The sequence below is a fragment of the Cervus elaphus genome, chromosome 18 (genome assembly GCF_910594005.1).
Source record: "Cervus elaphus chromosome 18, mCerEla1.1, whole genome shotgun sequence".
Taxonomy (NCBI): Eukaryota; Metazoa; Chordata; class Mammalia; order Artiodactyla; family Cervidae; genus Cervus; species Cervus elaphus.
Window position 1 is genome coordinate 103,954,374 of NC_057832.1, and position 16,587 is coordinate 103,970,960.

General features: G+C 42.1%; 1 protein-coding gene across 2 annotated transcripts in view; it reads left to right on the top strand.

The window, feature by feature from the left end:
* The window catches only part of EXOC4 (exocyst complex component 4), an 811,527-nt gene extending 798,766 nt beyond the window's left edge, over positions 1 to 12,761 (top strand). For both annotated transcript variants that reach the window (XM_043871686.1, XM_043871687.1), the window contains exon 18: positions 11,289 to 12,761. In XM_043871686.1, coding sequence (XP_043727621.1) covers positions 11,289 to 11,526 — 238 coding nt within the window. In that variant the 3' untranslated portion in view covers positions 11,527 to 12,761. The remainder of the gene's footprint in view (positions 1 to 11,288) is intronic.
* Positions 12,762 to 16,587: the final 3,826 nt, after the last annotated feature.

Sequence of the window (16,587 nt, forward strand, 5' to 3'; positions counted from 1 at the left end):
TAGAGCTATGAAGTTAAACGAAGACAGGGGTTATCATCACCTTCTTGTCCTGCAACTGATACTTTATTAATAGTAAGTTTAAAAAAAAAAAAAAAAAAAGCCCTGATTTAATGCCCTTAACGCAACACACCCTCATGGATATTTTTTTTTTTTTTTTACTAGTGCTGTTCTAAGTTTCTCCCAACTATTGAATATGTTGTTGTGGTTTAGTAGCTAAGTTGTGTCCAACTCTTTGTGACCCCATGGACTTTAGCCCACCAGGCTCCTCTGTCCATGGGATTCTCCAAGCAAGAATACTGTAGTGGCTTGCCATTTCCTCCTCCAGGGGATCTTCCTGATCCAGAGATCAAACCCAGCATCTCCTATGTCTCCTGCATTGGCAGCTGGGTTGTTTTTTTTTTTTTACCACTATGCCACCTGGGGAGCCCCACTATAGGAGATCAGAATTTCTTCTAGACACATTCACCTGGGTTTTTCTAAAAAAAAAAAATCTCATTCCATTATTTGCCACCCACGATTCTAAATTCTCTGGCTTCCTTTACATTATTTCTATTCCTTCGTTGCTCTTCCCAGCCTTTCCCCATTTGGTAGCATTTGACCTTTTCCACACTGTTTTTATATGTTCTTGCACATTAATTAAAATGTTAGGTGAGATCAGTTAGAAGGAAGTGTCCTTAGCATTCAGCAGATGCTTTCACTTCTGAATTTGATTTGCCTTCGTCATTACCCTTTGTTTATTTTTCAGTCTGTGTCCTATCGGGGTAGCCATTCAGAATAAATTCATTTTGCTAGTTGCATTTTTTGAGAGGCACTGTATAAAATGGCTCACTGACATCCAACTATGTATCAGCCACAGTGGTCTTTACATCCACCAAATTCATACTGCTATCCAAAGCTATCCATCACGTTTGTCAGAATATTTGGATCTTTAATTAAACCCTGCTGGGTATTGTACACATTTCATTAGCTCCTTCTGATTTCATCAATTGTTTTTCTAATTGACATCCATTCTGAGTCACGTGTCCTGGAATCTCAGGTGGCCCAGTTTGTAGTTTCGGCTTATGTAGTTGTTGTTGTTTTTTTCTCTGTCTTTCATAAATAATCTAAGGGTTTAGTAAACACACCCTTGAATTTTTGTCCTTGGGACCTGCTGATTTCCATATGCTCATACTTTACAAATAATCCCCTGATTTTTTGGTCTCTCTGCCCAGACTGTTTTCCTTTCTGGCCCTTCAGTCCTAAAAGATACAGTCTTTTGTCTTGGCAAAGTAGAGAAGTTTCCTAAACACTATTGAAAAGCATGGGAGGGTCCTTGACTAGGACTGAAAGGTAAGGAAGGAGTCAGTGTTTGAGTAACTCAGCCAACTGTTGGCTGAATAGCAATTTTTGTATCTTAAACCCCCAGCAGGAATAATGGCTTGCTTGAACTGTCCATTCAACCTTGTCCAGTTTTTGTCTTAACATACTGATGAGGAAGCTGGCTGGGGCAGAGTCTGTTGGATGCAACTAACTGGCACCTACCAGAGTCAATCCATCATCCTTTTCTCATTGGCTTAATATTCTAATGAACATGTTCTACCATCAAACCATGCAGTCTCTGCCTATCCTCACGGACCTTTCTCCCCAAGCACTGCAGGTAGAGAAGAATCTCCATGTTATAAATATAGGAACCCAACACCTGTTACCCCTTCACTTCTCCTTCTCATCACCTGAAGTAGAAACCTTGGTTTCTGTACCTTTTCTTGGGCCCTTCAACTCTTTTTCTCATGATCTGAAAGAGAGTAGTCGATTATTAAAACATTTCCCTGGTGTCTTAGTGATCTTTGATCTGGGCCTAGATTGGATTTTTTTTTAAGTGTAGATTAAAAAAAAAAAAGCTTCTTGAAGCCAAGGACTCTACCTTTGTATATTATATTAGCATTTAAAATGTTATTAGAGCTTCCTAAGCATTAGTAATAATAATACTAGGTTTTCCTTTGAAGAAATCCTTTGCATTATTTATTGAAAAGTTGATCAGTCCATTTCATTACTTAAAACTGAAAAAGCCATAGGACTTTGGAATGATTTTTATTCAGCATATCTCAACAGCTGTCTCCTGGATTGCTAATCTGAGAAATAGAGACAATATCCAATACAAGGGCCTTGTGCTAATTGGTAAACAATTTATAGTGTTGAGGCCACCAAAGTGCATAATGCTATGTCCTCTTATCAACCCATGATATTAGATATTTTTTAATTGAAAAGACTCTCTAAAGTGATACTCAATAAATTATACTTTTTTAATGGAGAAGACTCTCTTAAGTGATAGTCAGCACAGCATAGCTCGCCTTAACCTGAACTCACCTTTTGATAATCAAAAGAGCATTTACAGGAGTATGAGACAAACACAATTATGAAAGTAAAATGAAGGACCTAAATAAAAAATCACAGAACAAGAGGGTAATTCTATTCACTCTTTCATATTTCATTATTTGATAACATCAGAAGATGAATCCATCAGAATTGCTTTGGCAAGTGCAAACAGAAATGTGCCTGATCAATATTTATTAAAACCTTCAAAATGGGAGAAGGAGTCGAGCAGACTTCTTAATGGACTGAATAATTATTCATACCAGTGGGGTTTGACCAAAGGCAGTGCCCGACCAAAGAGACACAGTTTTAATTGTACTGAATTTAAAAATGCAGATCTTCCTCCAGCCCTGTTGCAGAAAACTTAATTTAAAAAATTATCTGATGCAGCAGAGGGTGACATGTGAATCCTTAAGTCGTTGAGGAAGAAATTTTAACCATAGATATTTATAATTTAGAATGTGTTCCAAAGGTGGGGAGCAAAACTTCCAACTAAAGGAACAAAAAGACATTTTCTTCCCGTTTCGACAACCATTAACTGAGCTTAGGAGAGGATCCTCATCTCAAAAGGGCTGGATCTCAGAGAAGTTCCTCAGAGTAGTTGTATTTTTTAAAGAGAAAACAAGGCGCTGGCCACTGCTATCAGAAATACCAGGGTCCGTTACTGAGAGGAATGCATGCAGATGACTTTAAGGTTTAAAGGACCAATGGATGACCATCGTTTAAGCATAAGTGCCGTTGATGGGATCTGTGGTGTATGTACCACATTATATAAAGAAAATGTAGGTGGATGACCCATCCAATTTCTGCAAGCCTTGTAGCGGTAGCCTCTAGGTAGCCTCTACCTCTTGAACAGTTTTCAGCTGCCATCAGCTGAAGGAATTTCTGCACTGTTTTTTTTTTTTTCCTAAAGACCATTCTTCACTTCTCTTCTGGATTATCCTGGTCAGAACAAAAACTGCACAACTTGTTGTAAAGAGTGTTAATAACTATCCCGATGTAGAATACAAATGTAATTCTGCCACGAACTCTCAGAAAATTATTTAGCTTTTCTCTACCTTAGTTTTCTCATTCCTGAAATGGAAATAACTTCAGCTCTTTCAAATTAGAATTTTCAATCCTGTCTGTAATAAACTCTGAGCTGTTTGAAGGGGAAGACAAATGAGAGCAATTATATTTATATTTTTAATAAAGTAATTTCTTTTTCTGACACACAGAATTACCATCCATTTTATTATTGGTCTGGAAAGTATATCTGAGCTAAGTTTACACGTGTTCAGAATGTTTTCAGATCAATCAGTACTGCATCTTGCTTCCCAGAGCTTAGGGAAAATCAGCATCAGCTAATTCTAATGGAGGCCCAGTGTGATTTTTTTCAGTGTTTATTATTTATTTATCTGGCTGTGCCAGGTCTTGGTTGCTGCACATGAGATCTTTGATCTTCTTTGCAGCATGCAGGATCTTTTAGTGGAGGCACAAAAACTCTTAGTTGTCACATGTGGGAATCTATAATTAATTCCCTGACCAGGGATTGAACCCGGTACCCCTGCACTCCAACAGAGAAGTCCCGGAAGCCCATGATTTTAAAGGACCAAGCAGAGGATGCTGTCGTTGTTGCTCATTCGCTCAGTCATGTCTGACTCTGTGACCCCATGGACTGCAGCACACCAGGCCTCCCTGTCTTTCCCCATCTCCCAGAGCTTGCTCAAACTCATGTCCATTGAGTCAGGGATGCCATACAATGGTTCTGTCCTCTGTTGTCCCCTTCTCCTCCTGCCTTCAATCTTTCCCAGCATCAGGGTCTTTTCTAATGAGTCGGCTCTTTGTATCAGGTGGCCAAAGTATTGGAGTTTCAGCTTCAGCATCAGATCATCCAAAGAATATTCAGTGTTGATTTCCTTTAGGATTGACTGGTTGGATCTCCTTGCAATCCAAGGGCTCTCAAGAGTCTTCTCCAACACCACAGTTCAAAAGCATCAATTCTTTGGCTCTCAGTCATCTTTATGCTCCAACTCTCACATCCATACATAACTACTGGAAAAACCATTGCTCTGACTAGACAGGCCTTTGTCACCAAAGTAATGTCTCTGCTTTTTAATATGCTGTCTAGGTTGGTCATAGCTTTTCTTCCAAGGAGCAAGCATCTTTTAATTTCATGGCTGCAGTCACCATCTGAAGTGATTTTGGAGCCCAAGAAAATAAAGTCTGTAACTGTTTCCTTTGTTTCCCCATCTATTTGCCGTGGACTGATGGAACTGGATGCCATGATCTTAGTTTTTTGAATGTCGAGTTTTCAGCCAGCTTTTTGACTCTCCTCTTTCACCTTCATCAAGAGGCTCTTTAGTTCCTCTTTGCTTTCTGCCATAAGAGTGGTATCATCTGCATATCTGAGGTTATTGATATTTCTCCTGGGAATCTTGATTCCAATTTGTGTTTCATCCAGCCTGGCATTTCGCATGATGTACTCTGCATATCAGTTAAATAAGCAGGGTGACAATATACAGCCTTGACGTACTCCTTTCCCAGTCTTGAACCAGTCTGTTGTTCCATGTCCAGCTCTAACTGTTGCTCCTTGACCTGTGTTCAGGTTTCACAGGAGGCAGGTCAGGTGGTCTGGTATCCCCATCTCTTGAAGAGTTTTCCACAGTTTGTTGTGATCTACATAGTCAAAGGCTTTAGTTGTAAAGGTTTTAAAATCCAAAATTACCAGTGCTTGTATAGCATCTGCTGAAACCTCTTTGTTTTTTATGTCAGAGGCAGAGGTTCAAAAAACTGACAGCAGTTATACAAGTTCACATAACTAGTGAGGAAGGAATGAAATACTTAACCAGAGTCTAAGCTCAGTTGATCTCTTGAGTATCTACTTCTCCAGGCCTTTCTGCTATAGCTACCTCTCAATGATTTATGGGGTGATTATCTAGTTTATGGATTATTCCATTTCTTTCTTTTCTCTTCCCATTTCCCTGCTTATTACCTTATATACCATTGAGTGAGCAGAGAAAACAGGAGTTGAGTATTTTACCTGACAATTTAGTTACCTATCAACTACTTGTTTTTTATTAAATTGCTCATAATGCTGTAAGTATTGGCTAAAAAGAATTTGGGAGCGACAGTCAATACTAAATCATATTCAGGTAAATTTTTCCTCCTTAGAAACTTACATTTAAGAAGCCAGCTCCAGAGCCTAATTCTTTTATTGATATTAATACTGTCATTATGGCAGAAAGGATTCAATGAGAAAGTCTTCACAATGAAAAGCCAGAAGTCTTTCCTGTGACTCTTGAATGCTGAATATACAACATGACTTCATTATTTGGTTTAGAGTGAATTCCCAAATCAAATCCAGTGTTATTCAAATATTACTGTGAAGTGTATAAATGAATTTTGAATTGTCACAGTATTAATTTTGTGTATTACAATGGAAGGCAGAGGGTTGAGTTAGTATGCGAATTTTATTTAATTCATATTTCCTAAATCATGACTAAAAATGATTAAGCTCTACAAGTATCCTGTGCAATTAGTACTTTTGCTTTTTATAGTTTCTGTATTAGGGGTGACTTTGGAGCAGGTATAGAGTTCAGGGTCCTTCATTTTGAGGCCCTGGACAAATCACCCACACTCTCTATAGCTCAGTTTGCTCATTTATAAAACGTGGATGATTGCAGGAGTTACTTCAAAGGGTTGAATGTGTTGCTGCTGCTGCTAAGTCACTTCAGTCATGTCCAACTCCATGTGACCCCATAGACGGCAGCCCACCAGGCTCCCCCGTCCCTGGGATTCTCCAGGCAAGAACACTGGAATGGGTTGCTATTTCCTTCTCCAATGCATGAAAGTGAAAAGTGAAAGTGAAGTCGCTCAGTCGTGTCTGACTCTTCACTTCCCCATGGACTGCAGCCCACCAGGCTCCTCCATCCATGGGATTTTCCAGGCAAGAGTACTGGAGTGGGGTGCCATTGCCTTCTCTGGTTGAATGTGTTAATGTAACTAAAATTTTTACATCACTATTAACTACTGCAGTGATCATGATGGATTATAAAACCCAGTCTGAGACATAGCTGTGTATCTGTGGAAAATATAGTCTCCATTTGGAGGTCCAGGAATCTGAACCCCAACAGTGGAGGGAGGCAGAGGGCAGAGCTTTCTCCAGAGACTATGGGGAGGCCCCCAGGTGGTGCCTTCCTTTCACCCCCACACCCAAACGTTATGGACCGCCCGCAAGAACAGGGATGAGGGGGCACTGGGTTGAAAATAACTGGTCTTATTAGGGCTTTCTTCCCTCCCTTGACAAAGAAGAGAATGGAAACTCTTTCCCGAAGCTCTCAGAGATACAGTGATAATTTTGAGTTTGGTGAAGTGGGAAGGAGAACCAGGGATGAGAGACTAGAACTCTCCTTGCTTCATGTCTGTGAAAACTTAGGAAGCTCTCTTAAAGAGAAGTAAGAAAAGCACTAATGCGCAAAAGATACAAAGATATCAACAGTTTGCTTATACATATACACATACCCATGTACTTTAAAAGGGCTTTCCCAGTGGAGGAGTGCATGGCATCCCACTTACCTTGAGAATCTCGTGGGCAGAGGAGCCTGGTGGGCTACAGTCCATAGGGTCACCTAGAGTCGGATACAACTGAAGCAACTTAGTATGCATGCATGCACATTAAAAAAATATATATACGTAGGTAAAAAAATTGTTAAACCTCATGTAAATTAAAAGAAAATGAGGAGCTGGGGGCTGTCATATGCTGTTGGTAGGAAGATTTTGATACAGCTTTTTTAGAAAGCAATTTGACAGCATTGCCAAAGTCCTAAAAAGTATATACTTATTTTTTGACTAACTCTGTTTTGGAAATCTGAACTCAGGAAAGAAAGTTTCTTAAAATGGAAACAACCCAAGTATCCAATAGTGTGTCAACCTAAACTTTTCAACTATAAGAAAGAAACAATAGACTTCTACATGTGGGGGCAAAAATCTGGAAGGAAATGCTAAATATGGTGTGTCTTTATGATGGAATGATATGAGTAATTTTTTTTCAGCTTAATCTTTCTGTATAATCTGTGTCCTATATGAAAGTGAAAGTGAAAGTCACTCAGTCGTGTCTGACTCTTTGCAACCCCATGGACTGTATGTATAGTCCTGGAATTCTCCAGGCCAGAATACTAGAGTGGGTAGCCTTTCCCTTCTCCAGGGAATCTTCCCAGCTCAGGGATCAAACCCAGGTCTCCCCCATTGCAGGTGGATTCTTTACTAGCTGAGCCACAGGGACAACTATGACACATGTATTAATATCCAGTCACAGAAAAACAAACTTTATTTTTACACTTGAAAAAGAAGATTTGCCCAACTTACCAAAATGTTCTTCATATGCTTACTGTTATGAATGTTTTCAGACAGAATTACTGGGGAGAAAAAGTTGCAGTGCCATACCATTAAAATAAAATAAGGGGAAAAGTAAGGAAGAAAGGTCTGTGGATAAAGGAGAGATAAGGAAGATATGAAAAAATAATCTGCTTGGATCCGAGCAAAATGCAAATGTTGTCATGTTATAGACTGTGAGACCCGTCTATATGATGTCACTTTTCTATCTTTGCTCTCTCTCCCTCTTCACTCATTAAAGTTGGGAACTCTGCCCAAAGACACTCAGCAATGCGAGAGAAAAACCGCAGGGAGGAACCACCTCCACACAGAACGTTCCACCCCTAAGCAGTACATGGATCTCTGGTTACCAGAATGGGATATTTGGTCCATGTCTAGCAATTGGACTCTAAATATCATCAGCTGTGAAGAAACTTGCTCTACAAGTCATGAACCAGAAAAAGTCTAAATCAAATGTCTATTCCACTGGTCCCATCTAGGCAGTCAAGTAGAGTACCATCTTGTATAAAACGTGGGGCCCTGGAAGCCATGCTGCTATTTTAATTTGTGATGATAAAGATCTAGCTTTCATTTTCCTGGGGCCTCAATAAGCACTGATAAATTATTTATCCCACTCGGATTGCATGTTCATTTCAGGGTGTCAGTGTTTGGCATGGAGGCTCATCCTAATTGTATAGTTCAAGGCATTTTCCTGTTTTCTCCTTAGGGCACCTTGTAGCACCCTTTCTCCACCTCCAAGTAGAACTGTTGCTATGCTGATTTAGTATACCCTTTGCTCCTGGGTACTATTCTGAAAGATGAATGAATTTCATTCTGTCTTTAAATATTTATGTTTCTTTATGATCTAATATATCATCGTAGTTATGGGGAATTTCTTCCCCTTAACTATGGAAAATACACCATCAGTTACCTGTCAATTTTGTTTAATAACTCAGCTTTGCAGTTCTGAGGCACTGTTCATCCGAGGCTCCTGAGGACTCTTTTAGTCTCTCAGTCCACTTCGCAGTGTCATTCTGGGATTTATAAAGGTCTTCATCGCACAGAGGATATTGAAACATTAAGGGCTTAAGTAGCATGCTCTTTATCACTTATCACACTGGAGGCTCCAGGACTAGAAATCCAGGCATCTTTGTTTTGTTGTCTGCTCCCAGCATGAAACCGTGGTCTCTGTAAAAAACCAGCCAGTATCCCTGGAAACAATTCATTGGATTTTTCAAAAGAAATCCAATTTCACTTGGTCTGGTAGGTTCAGTGTTACTTCTTAAGATAAATGATGAAAATATCAACATCATAGTACAAAGAAACCCAATTCTTTTGGTTTGATCTCAGTGAAAAGCATCACAACCCACCTACTACTTCTGTCTCTTTCCCTAATGCTTTGAGATCCTTGGCTCAGGGAGGTGGGAATGGGTCTGTAACTATTCCCTTACCAAACAGACATTGGCTCAGAGTCTTGCCTAGCTCTAAACTTTTGGGGATCACAATCTCTGGGGATGGAGGTCTTGGGGACCTGTGCTTTTCCTAAGTTCCCTAGTAACTCTACAGCTGGCGAAGCACCATTCTAGAACTTCAGCTCTCAAGTCCCTTCTAGCTTTTTTTTTTTTAAGATTTTTTGATGTGGACCATTTTTAAAGTCTTCATTGAATTTGCTACATTGCTTCTGTTTTATGTTTTGGTGTTTTGGACCCAAGGCATATGAAATCTTAGCTCCCTGACCAGGGATCAAACCCACACTGGAAGGCGAAGTCTTAACCCCTGGACTGCCAGGAAAGTCCCGTTCTCTAGCTTTGAAAGAACCCTGAGTTCCCAATCCTCTTTTATTCCATGGACAAATTTAGCTTCAAACATGTGTCCTTAAACAATTGTTTCAGTGTTTTCTTCGGTAGTTCCCTAAATGGATAGCTGTCTCCCTCAACTGTGCCTCTAGGGCCCTTGAGCCAAATGGCTCTCAAGTCCCTTCCTTTTTGCTAGAATTATACCTGGTCCCTTCCCAGATCCTCCTGCTTGCATACTGCCATCACATTAATCTTCCAGAAGCTTCGAATGCTGCCTCTCTTCTCAGCAGAACCTGGGACCCCAAGTGCGGAGTGCTTTATTGACGTACCTCGGCCTCAAGTTCTCTATTGACTCAACTAACCCGATGCCAGACTCTGTGCCCTTGCCCTTTCGTGCCTTTTCCCACGGCTCTCCTCTATTCAGCTGCACTCCCAGGCCCGCCGGATTGCTCTTCCCTGTCTTTGCTCATCTCTTTTCTTTTCCTTTAGTCTAGAATCTCCTTCCTGGGAGCCACACCTGACAATGTCCTACCCCATAGGAAGTCTTCCTTGGTCCCTCACGTCCCAGCAGCATGGCCTGGCTCCTCCTTCCTCTGCCGTCAGTTCATAGCATTGAGACCTCACTCAGGGCACTTGGAGCGTCATGTCTGTGTCCTTGAAGAAGAGTACTGGACTTAGAGTCCAAAACCTGAGTTCATTCAAGCACAGTCACAGATGTCTCTGTGACATTGGGCAAGTCCTGTCGCTTCCCTGGGCTTTAATTTTCTTATCTGAGAAAAGGGAGTAATAGCTCCCTAGGTATTACTAGTGGTTACATGACCCAGTACATGGAAATTAACTTTGCCAGCAGTTTTCTCTGCTTTTCATTGCCTTCTCCTACTTGTCTCTGAGCTATTTAAGGAAAGGGACTGTGTTTTGCTCATCATTATATACTACTATTTTTATTACTACATTACTATTAATGTATTATTATAGATCTGTTTCCAGTAATAATAGTTAATGTTTATGGAGCAGGTAGAATTATGTCAGGCACCATTCTAAGTTCTTTATATGGATTAACTGATTTTTCCAGTGACCCTAAGAGGTACTATCGCCTCAAGAGGTACTCTTATTATCCCACTTTATGGAGAAAACCGTATATTTCACAGAGCCTCCAATGAATAAGTTGATGAATGAGGGACTGAATGAGACAGAAACTACTAGCAATGCCTGCCGGATGGTTATTTCTCTCACTTCTGTATCCCAACTTCTCTTTCTTTTTTATATCCTGAGGCAAATGCAAAATTAGGGGAAACTCTTCAGTGATCTGAGACCCTGATGAGAGGTCTCTCTGGGTCTGCATTTAGACTTCTTGTGAAGTGAATTCCAGGATGACAGACATCATATCTGTCTTATTCTCCATCATAGTCACAGGACCTGGAAGAACATCAGCGTGCATGCTAAGTCACTTCACTTATGTTTGACTCTTTGCAGCCCCTTGGACAAGAGCCCACTGGGCTCCTCTGTCCATGGGATTCTTCAAGTAAGAATACTGGAGTGGGTTGCCATGCCCTCCTTCCAGGGGATCTTCCCGACCCAGGGCTCAAACCTGAGTCTCCTGAATCCCCTCTCCTGCAGGTGGATTCTTTACTGCTGAGCCACCGGGGAAGCCTGGAACAACACCCAGTGATAAGTAAATGTTTACTGAATAGGTAAACGCAGTAGCTTATGACCAGCACGTGCATTACCACTGAAACCACGTAGACCGCTGACCGTGCAGCCAGTGAACCGCGTTGTGTCTTGCTTTCCCAGGCAGTACTATGAGATGCTGTACAACACGGCCGACGAGCTCCTGAATCTGGTGGTGGACCAGGGCGTGAAGTACACGGAGCTGGAATACATTCACGCCCTGACCTTGCTGCACCGCAGCCAGACGGGGGTGGGAGACCAGACCACCCAGAACATGCGGCTGCAGCGGCTCAAGGAGATCATCTGCGAGCAGGCAGCCATCAAGCAAGCCACCAAGGATAAGAAAATAACTACAGTGTAACGGGGCGCATGGCAGGAAGGAGCCAGGGGATGGGTCACTTTTGTTTCCTTGGTCACAGTCCCTTCTTTGGTATGTTGGTTGGTATATTCTGAGCTGACGTAGTTTTCTCCACACTGATGCTTGGGCGGAAAGAAGGCATAAGGCTTCTTTTCTCTTTCTTTTTGGCTTTTGTATAAATGCTAAAGGGACTTCACAGTACTGAGTGTTTGGGTTGGACATTTACTTTGATGTGGTCAGTTTCAGAGGGTCTAGGATGCAATGGGGAGGAAGGTTGTAAGCAATAAAAATATTGCATTAATGAGTACACCCAGCAATCTTTGGTAAGTAGATTGTTACCTAAGTTCTAGTCCCTTCCTAAAACTGCTCAGTGGGGTTCTATTACATAAGCAGTAGGATTTTTATTCTCTTGACCTTGTCAGTTTACAGTTCTACAAAATAAGTGAACGTGCATTGCTTTCTGTCTCTATTACCAATGGCTTCTCAGCTAACTGTAGTTTTCAACCAATTTTCCTAACTAAACAGGACCTCTTCACCTCTTCAGGTCTTGGGGGATAAGGTCCTTTTATCTCAATCCTTGGGAGAGTTTTGTATGCAGTAGCCTGGACCCAGGTGATCTGTTGGTTTGATGCCTTTTTGTTTTTATTTCTACTGTATCAAAACCAAGCACCACCAAATTAATGACAAAAACAGAAGAATGAAAGGTGATTCAATTCTTCTTGATTTTTTTTTTTTCTCCTCCACTCTCCAAAAGAAAATAATGGTTAGAGAATTTTTAATCTCACTTGACACCATGCCTGGGTGTTAGTTATTCTTAAATGCTCGCTCTCCTTGGGAGTCCCTAGGCCTTCCTCATCTTAGAAGGTAGCTCCAGGTGGCAGCCGAGTGCAAGGAAGCTGGTACAGCCATGACCTTCCTCCTCCATGCACCCTCCAGCCTAGGCTGTTTCTGCAGTGCTTTCAGCTGGGGTGGGAGCCCGCTGCTCCCCGCATGCTTGCCTCCCCACTGTCCCGTGTCTCCAAGTGCTCTTGCCACCTATGGCTGATATGTCACAGAAGAAAACAATGCACTGACTGGGACCCAACTTGAAAACATGTGGCAAAGAAAGCAGAAAGGACTTGGACTACATGAGGTCATGTGTCATGACCTGATGGTCCAGAATTTTACACCTGTTTGTACAGCTTAGGTCTTGGTGGGAAAAGCAGACAATTAAAACAAAATGCTTCGAGAAGCCTAAATGTTGTGTCTTGTTTTTCTTGTATTTATTCCACAAACATGCCCTGAGACCCTAATTCGCGCCAAACGCTGCGGGGCACAGATCCGCAGTGTTGAGCGCTCCCGTATTACCTACCTGGAAGACAGAAGAACAGAAGCTTGACTCTAACCAAAATCCTAAGAGATGTACACTCAGGGCTGAGTTCAAAATCAGGCCAGTGGGGCGGCTGTGAAGGGAACTCAGCAGGCAACTGGGGCATGGTCTTCCAGGAGATTCTAAAAGGAATGTTGTAAATCTCTGTAGCTTCAGAGGCCCAACGAGGAAGAAGTTGAATCTACATGGGAGATGATCATGCAAGAAGGTACTGTCCCTAAACAACATCATTGGAGTAGTCTCCCTAAGAAGTGGGGGTGAGGGGAGGGAGACGAGGGGAGTCAGAGCTGATTGTTGTGGTTTGGAAGCCTCCTCTTGGTGGCCGTGGCCTGCCCTCAGCACTTCTGTGCCCTCCCTTTCTTCCCCTTCCTGTCCACTCTGGACAAAGAGCCCTGGAGTGGTGACAAGGAGACCAGAAGAGCCAGGGTGGGATGGGGGAGTGCTTAGAATCATTTAATTGATGCAGAAAGGGACACGGGTTTGGACAGAATAGACCACCAAGAACTTTGATAACTGACAGACAAATAGCAAATGAACTGTTTTGGAGGAGCATTTAGAAAAGTGAAATCCTTGCTTTGCTTGCAATAATGATAGGCTTGAAAAATGTCAGTTCTGCACAGAAAAAGCAGTCTATGATTCTTTGTCCCAAATCACTATGCAGGATGGTGCATCAGTCATTATTCTTTAAGAGATCAAGAATAGCTACTCAGTGATGATCCCGTGGATGCAGACAGAGCTGGTACAGCCACCTCAAAATCTGCCTCCATCTGGAACACAGTGACGGTTTCTACTTGTTACGGTCCTACTTTGGGGATATTTTGTGAACCTGCTTTTGTGCTGTTCATAGCTATGATCAGAAATCACTGGAGAGAGCCAGGGTCTCCCAAGGGCAAGGTCCAGCATCCACTCACACTGATATAGGGCCACAAGAGTTTGTTTCCAGCCTTGAAAACCACTCCCTAAATGTGTTTTTGCCGTTATAAAGGCCAATAAAGTAGGCCTCCCAGAAAGGGCATTAAAACAAAGCAGACTATCATCTTGCTCTTCTGCAAAGTGACAGATGGAATGGACACATGTGGGTTACTGTCTGTACCACTGTCAGCACCATGGAGAAGGCTCATGAGGAAGGGTCTGGAGGTGGACAACAGACAAGAGCCCAAGGAAGGAGAACTGGGAGGTGAGATCCAGCCCAGTCACGAGAGAACCAACTCCATAAGCCAGAGCAGCTCTAGGGAGAGCTTCCTTCTATTATCGTCACTGTCATCTGCCCTCTGGCACTTAACATGCTGTCCCACAACCATGCCATCAATACTATGGTCTTTCAGGTCTTGGGAGATGCTAAATGGAATCTCTCCCAACTCAGCCTCCCGTAAAATAAACTTTTTGAAGAAGAAGTACTCATTCAAAGGATAGGTTCCTTTGAACCTTGATAGATTTTGGTCAGCTGTATTCTCAGAACTGCTGACAGTGGTTTCTTCTGGGGTGTTTTGTTACTTTTGACTATCTTATTATCACTTGTGATTGCACCTCTTAATTTATAAACAATACTCTGGATAATGCTGTGCCGTTCACCCCATGAGCACTCATTTATACCTGCACTATGGTTACGATTTATCTCAGGGATTTTCATCCTTGTACAGTGTTTTTATTCCTGATTCACAAATGTTTTTGAATCTTACTGCCCAAGAAGAACTTTTCCCTCTCACAGGTGGTTACATCTCTGCTGGTTAGATAAGAATCAAGGATATAGGTTCCTCATGAAGCCCTTGGCTGAAGAGGACCCCTGCGTCCAGGCTCTGAAGGACAAGTTCATTTTTGAGTAGGTGAATCAGCTCAAATTCAGTGGTAGGACCAGACCTAAGCTCCCACAGCTCATACCCTTGAGATGGGCAGTCATGGGGAATCTAGTAGGGACCCTCCAGCTGGAATCATTGCCCTGGGCACAGTAACCTCACCTGTAGAAGCTCCAGCCTCTCTCCAGGACATCATTCTTACCTGAATATTTTCTTAGCCTGATAGTCATTAACTTGTGTTTCAAATAGCTTCGGAAGAAAACCGCAAAAACAGCCAAGTTGATTGGCAACCAAAGCCTGATCATTCTTACTGTCAAGTCATATCCATGAAAGTCTTAGTGCTAAGGTGTTCACTGTCAGTCAAAAAAGATATGATTGCCTGTTACAGCGATAACAAATCCTGATACGGAATAATGTAATGGCAAGCAAAAGAGACAGTCCCAGTGACATGGAGCAGGAACCCATTACTCCCATCTGGCCTTCCCCAGACTCCATATTTCCCAGGGCTACCCTTTCATCTAGGAAGATGTCCAGTAGGATTGAGGCCTGAAACCTTCAGCCTAACCCTCTGCTACTCTGAGCTTTGCTCTTCTGGAAGGCAGTACTATGTCTCACTAGTCTCTCTTTACTCCTTAACTGGCAAAGAGCCTGGAAGTTGATGGAACAAATGAATTCCTGCTCCACAGCCTCTATGAATGTACCAAGGCCATTGTGTTCAAGATTCTTGCTCTGAGACATAGCATGGCTGCTTCCGCAGTACCAGGGCATAGAAATTTCATAGTAAACAACAGAGGATAACCAGGGTCCCACCAGCCCAAGCTAAACTCCCTCCAGTGGAGTCAAACATGATAAAGACCACCAGCCAAGTGGCCATCCTTCTAGCAGGATGTGAAGAGGAGCTTTGCAAAAGCCAAGTGTGTGCTGTAATATACACACCTGAGAACAATTGTCTTAACGTGGCAGGGATGGAAAACAAATCAAGCATAATTTGGAGGGAGGGTAATGAGGTACCACAAACAAGAAAACAAAGAATGACTGGGCTCAGCAAAGGTCTGACTCTGTCCTAATTAGGCACAGTTGTCCTAAGAAGTACATAATTAATAAGCGGATGACCAGATGTGAAATACGGAGATTCTTCCTGAGGTGGAAGTTGTAATGAAGTGTACACAGCTGGAGGTGGTTGTCCTGATTTGGCGGAGGCTCAAGGCCTGCCTGGAGTTTTGAGGAGGTGTAGGGGGAGGCCCACCACAGCTCTACCCCTGAAAACAACACATCCTCTTCCAACTGGGCTGGCGTGTAATGAGAGAACTAATTACCCAGAGTGTAATGAGACGCACAAGCCCCTGGAATTGAGCTGGAAATTTCTTTCAAAGTGAAATGTGCCCGATTTGAGGACTCGCTTTCCAGTACCTGGGCCACAGAATTATGTCTGAAATTAAAAATATCACCAGGGCACTCACACACCTGGAGCGGGAGTCTCTGGGAACCCGAGAACGCAGTGACCTGTAAAAGTTGCACATGTACTTTTTTTCATGTATGTACAGTTTATTTATGTACATAGAACTGAAAAGAAATAAAAGTCAGGTGCTGTTCGGTGAGTGTAGTTCCCATTATGTTCAAACTCATTTAGAAACGTGACCTCTGCTTCCTGCTGACTTCGAAAATAGATACTCTAGGAGGAGAAAAATTGGCAATCTCCTCATCCCAAACTTATTTAATTTCCTACCAGGCTGAGTTTTCTTTCACAAGGATTTATTTACTGTGAGAGAGCAGGAAGTTCTCAGTACCTGGTTTTTGTTACTGTTTTTATTTTACGATTGTTATTGTTATTCTAGATAATAATAACACCTATTGAATGACAATTACTGAATAATACTTATTGAAAGTTGAATATGTGTCAGG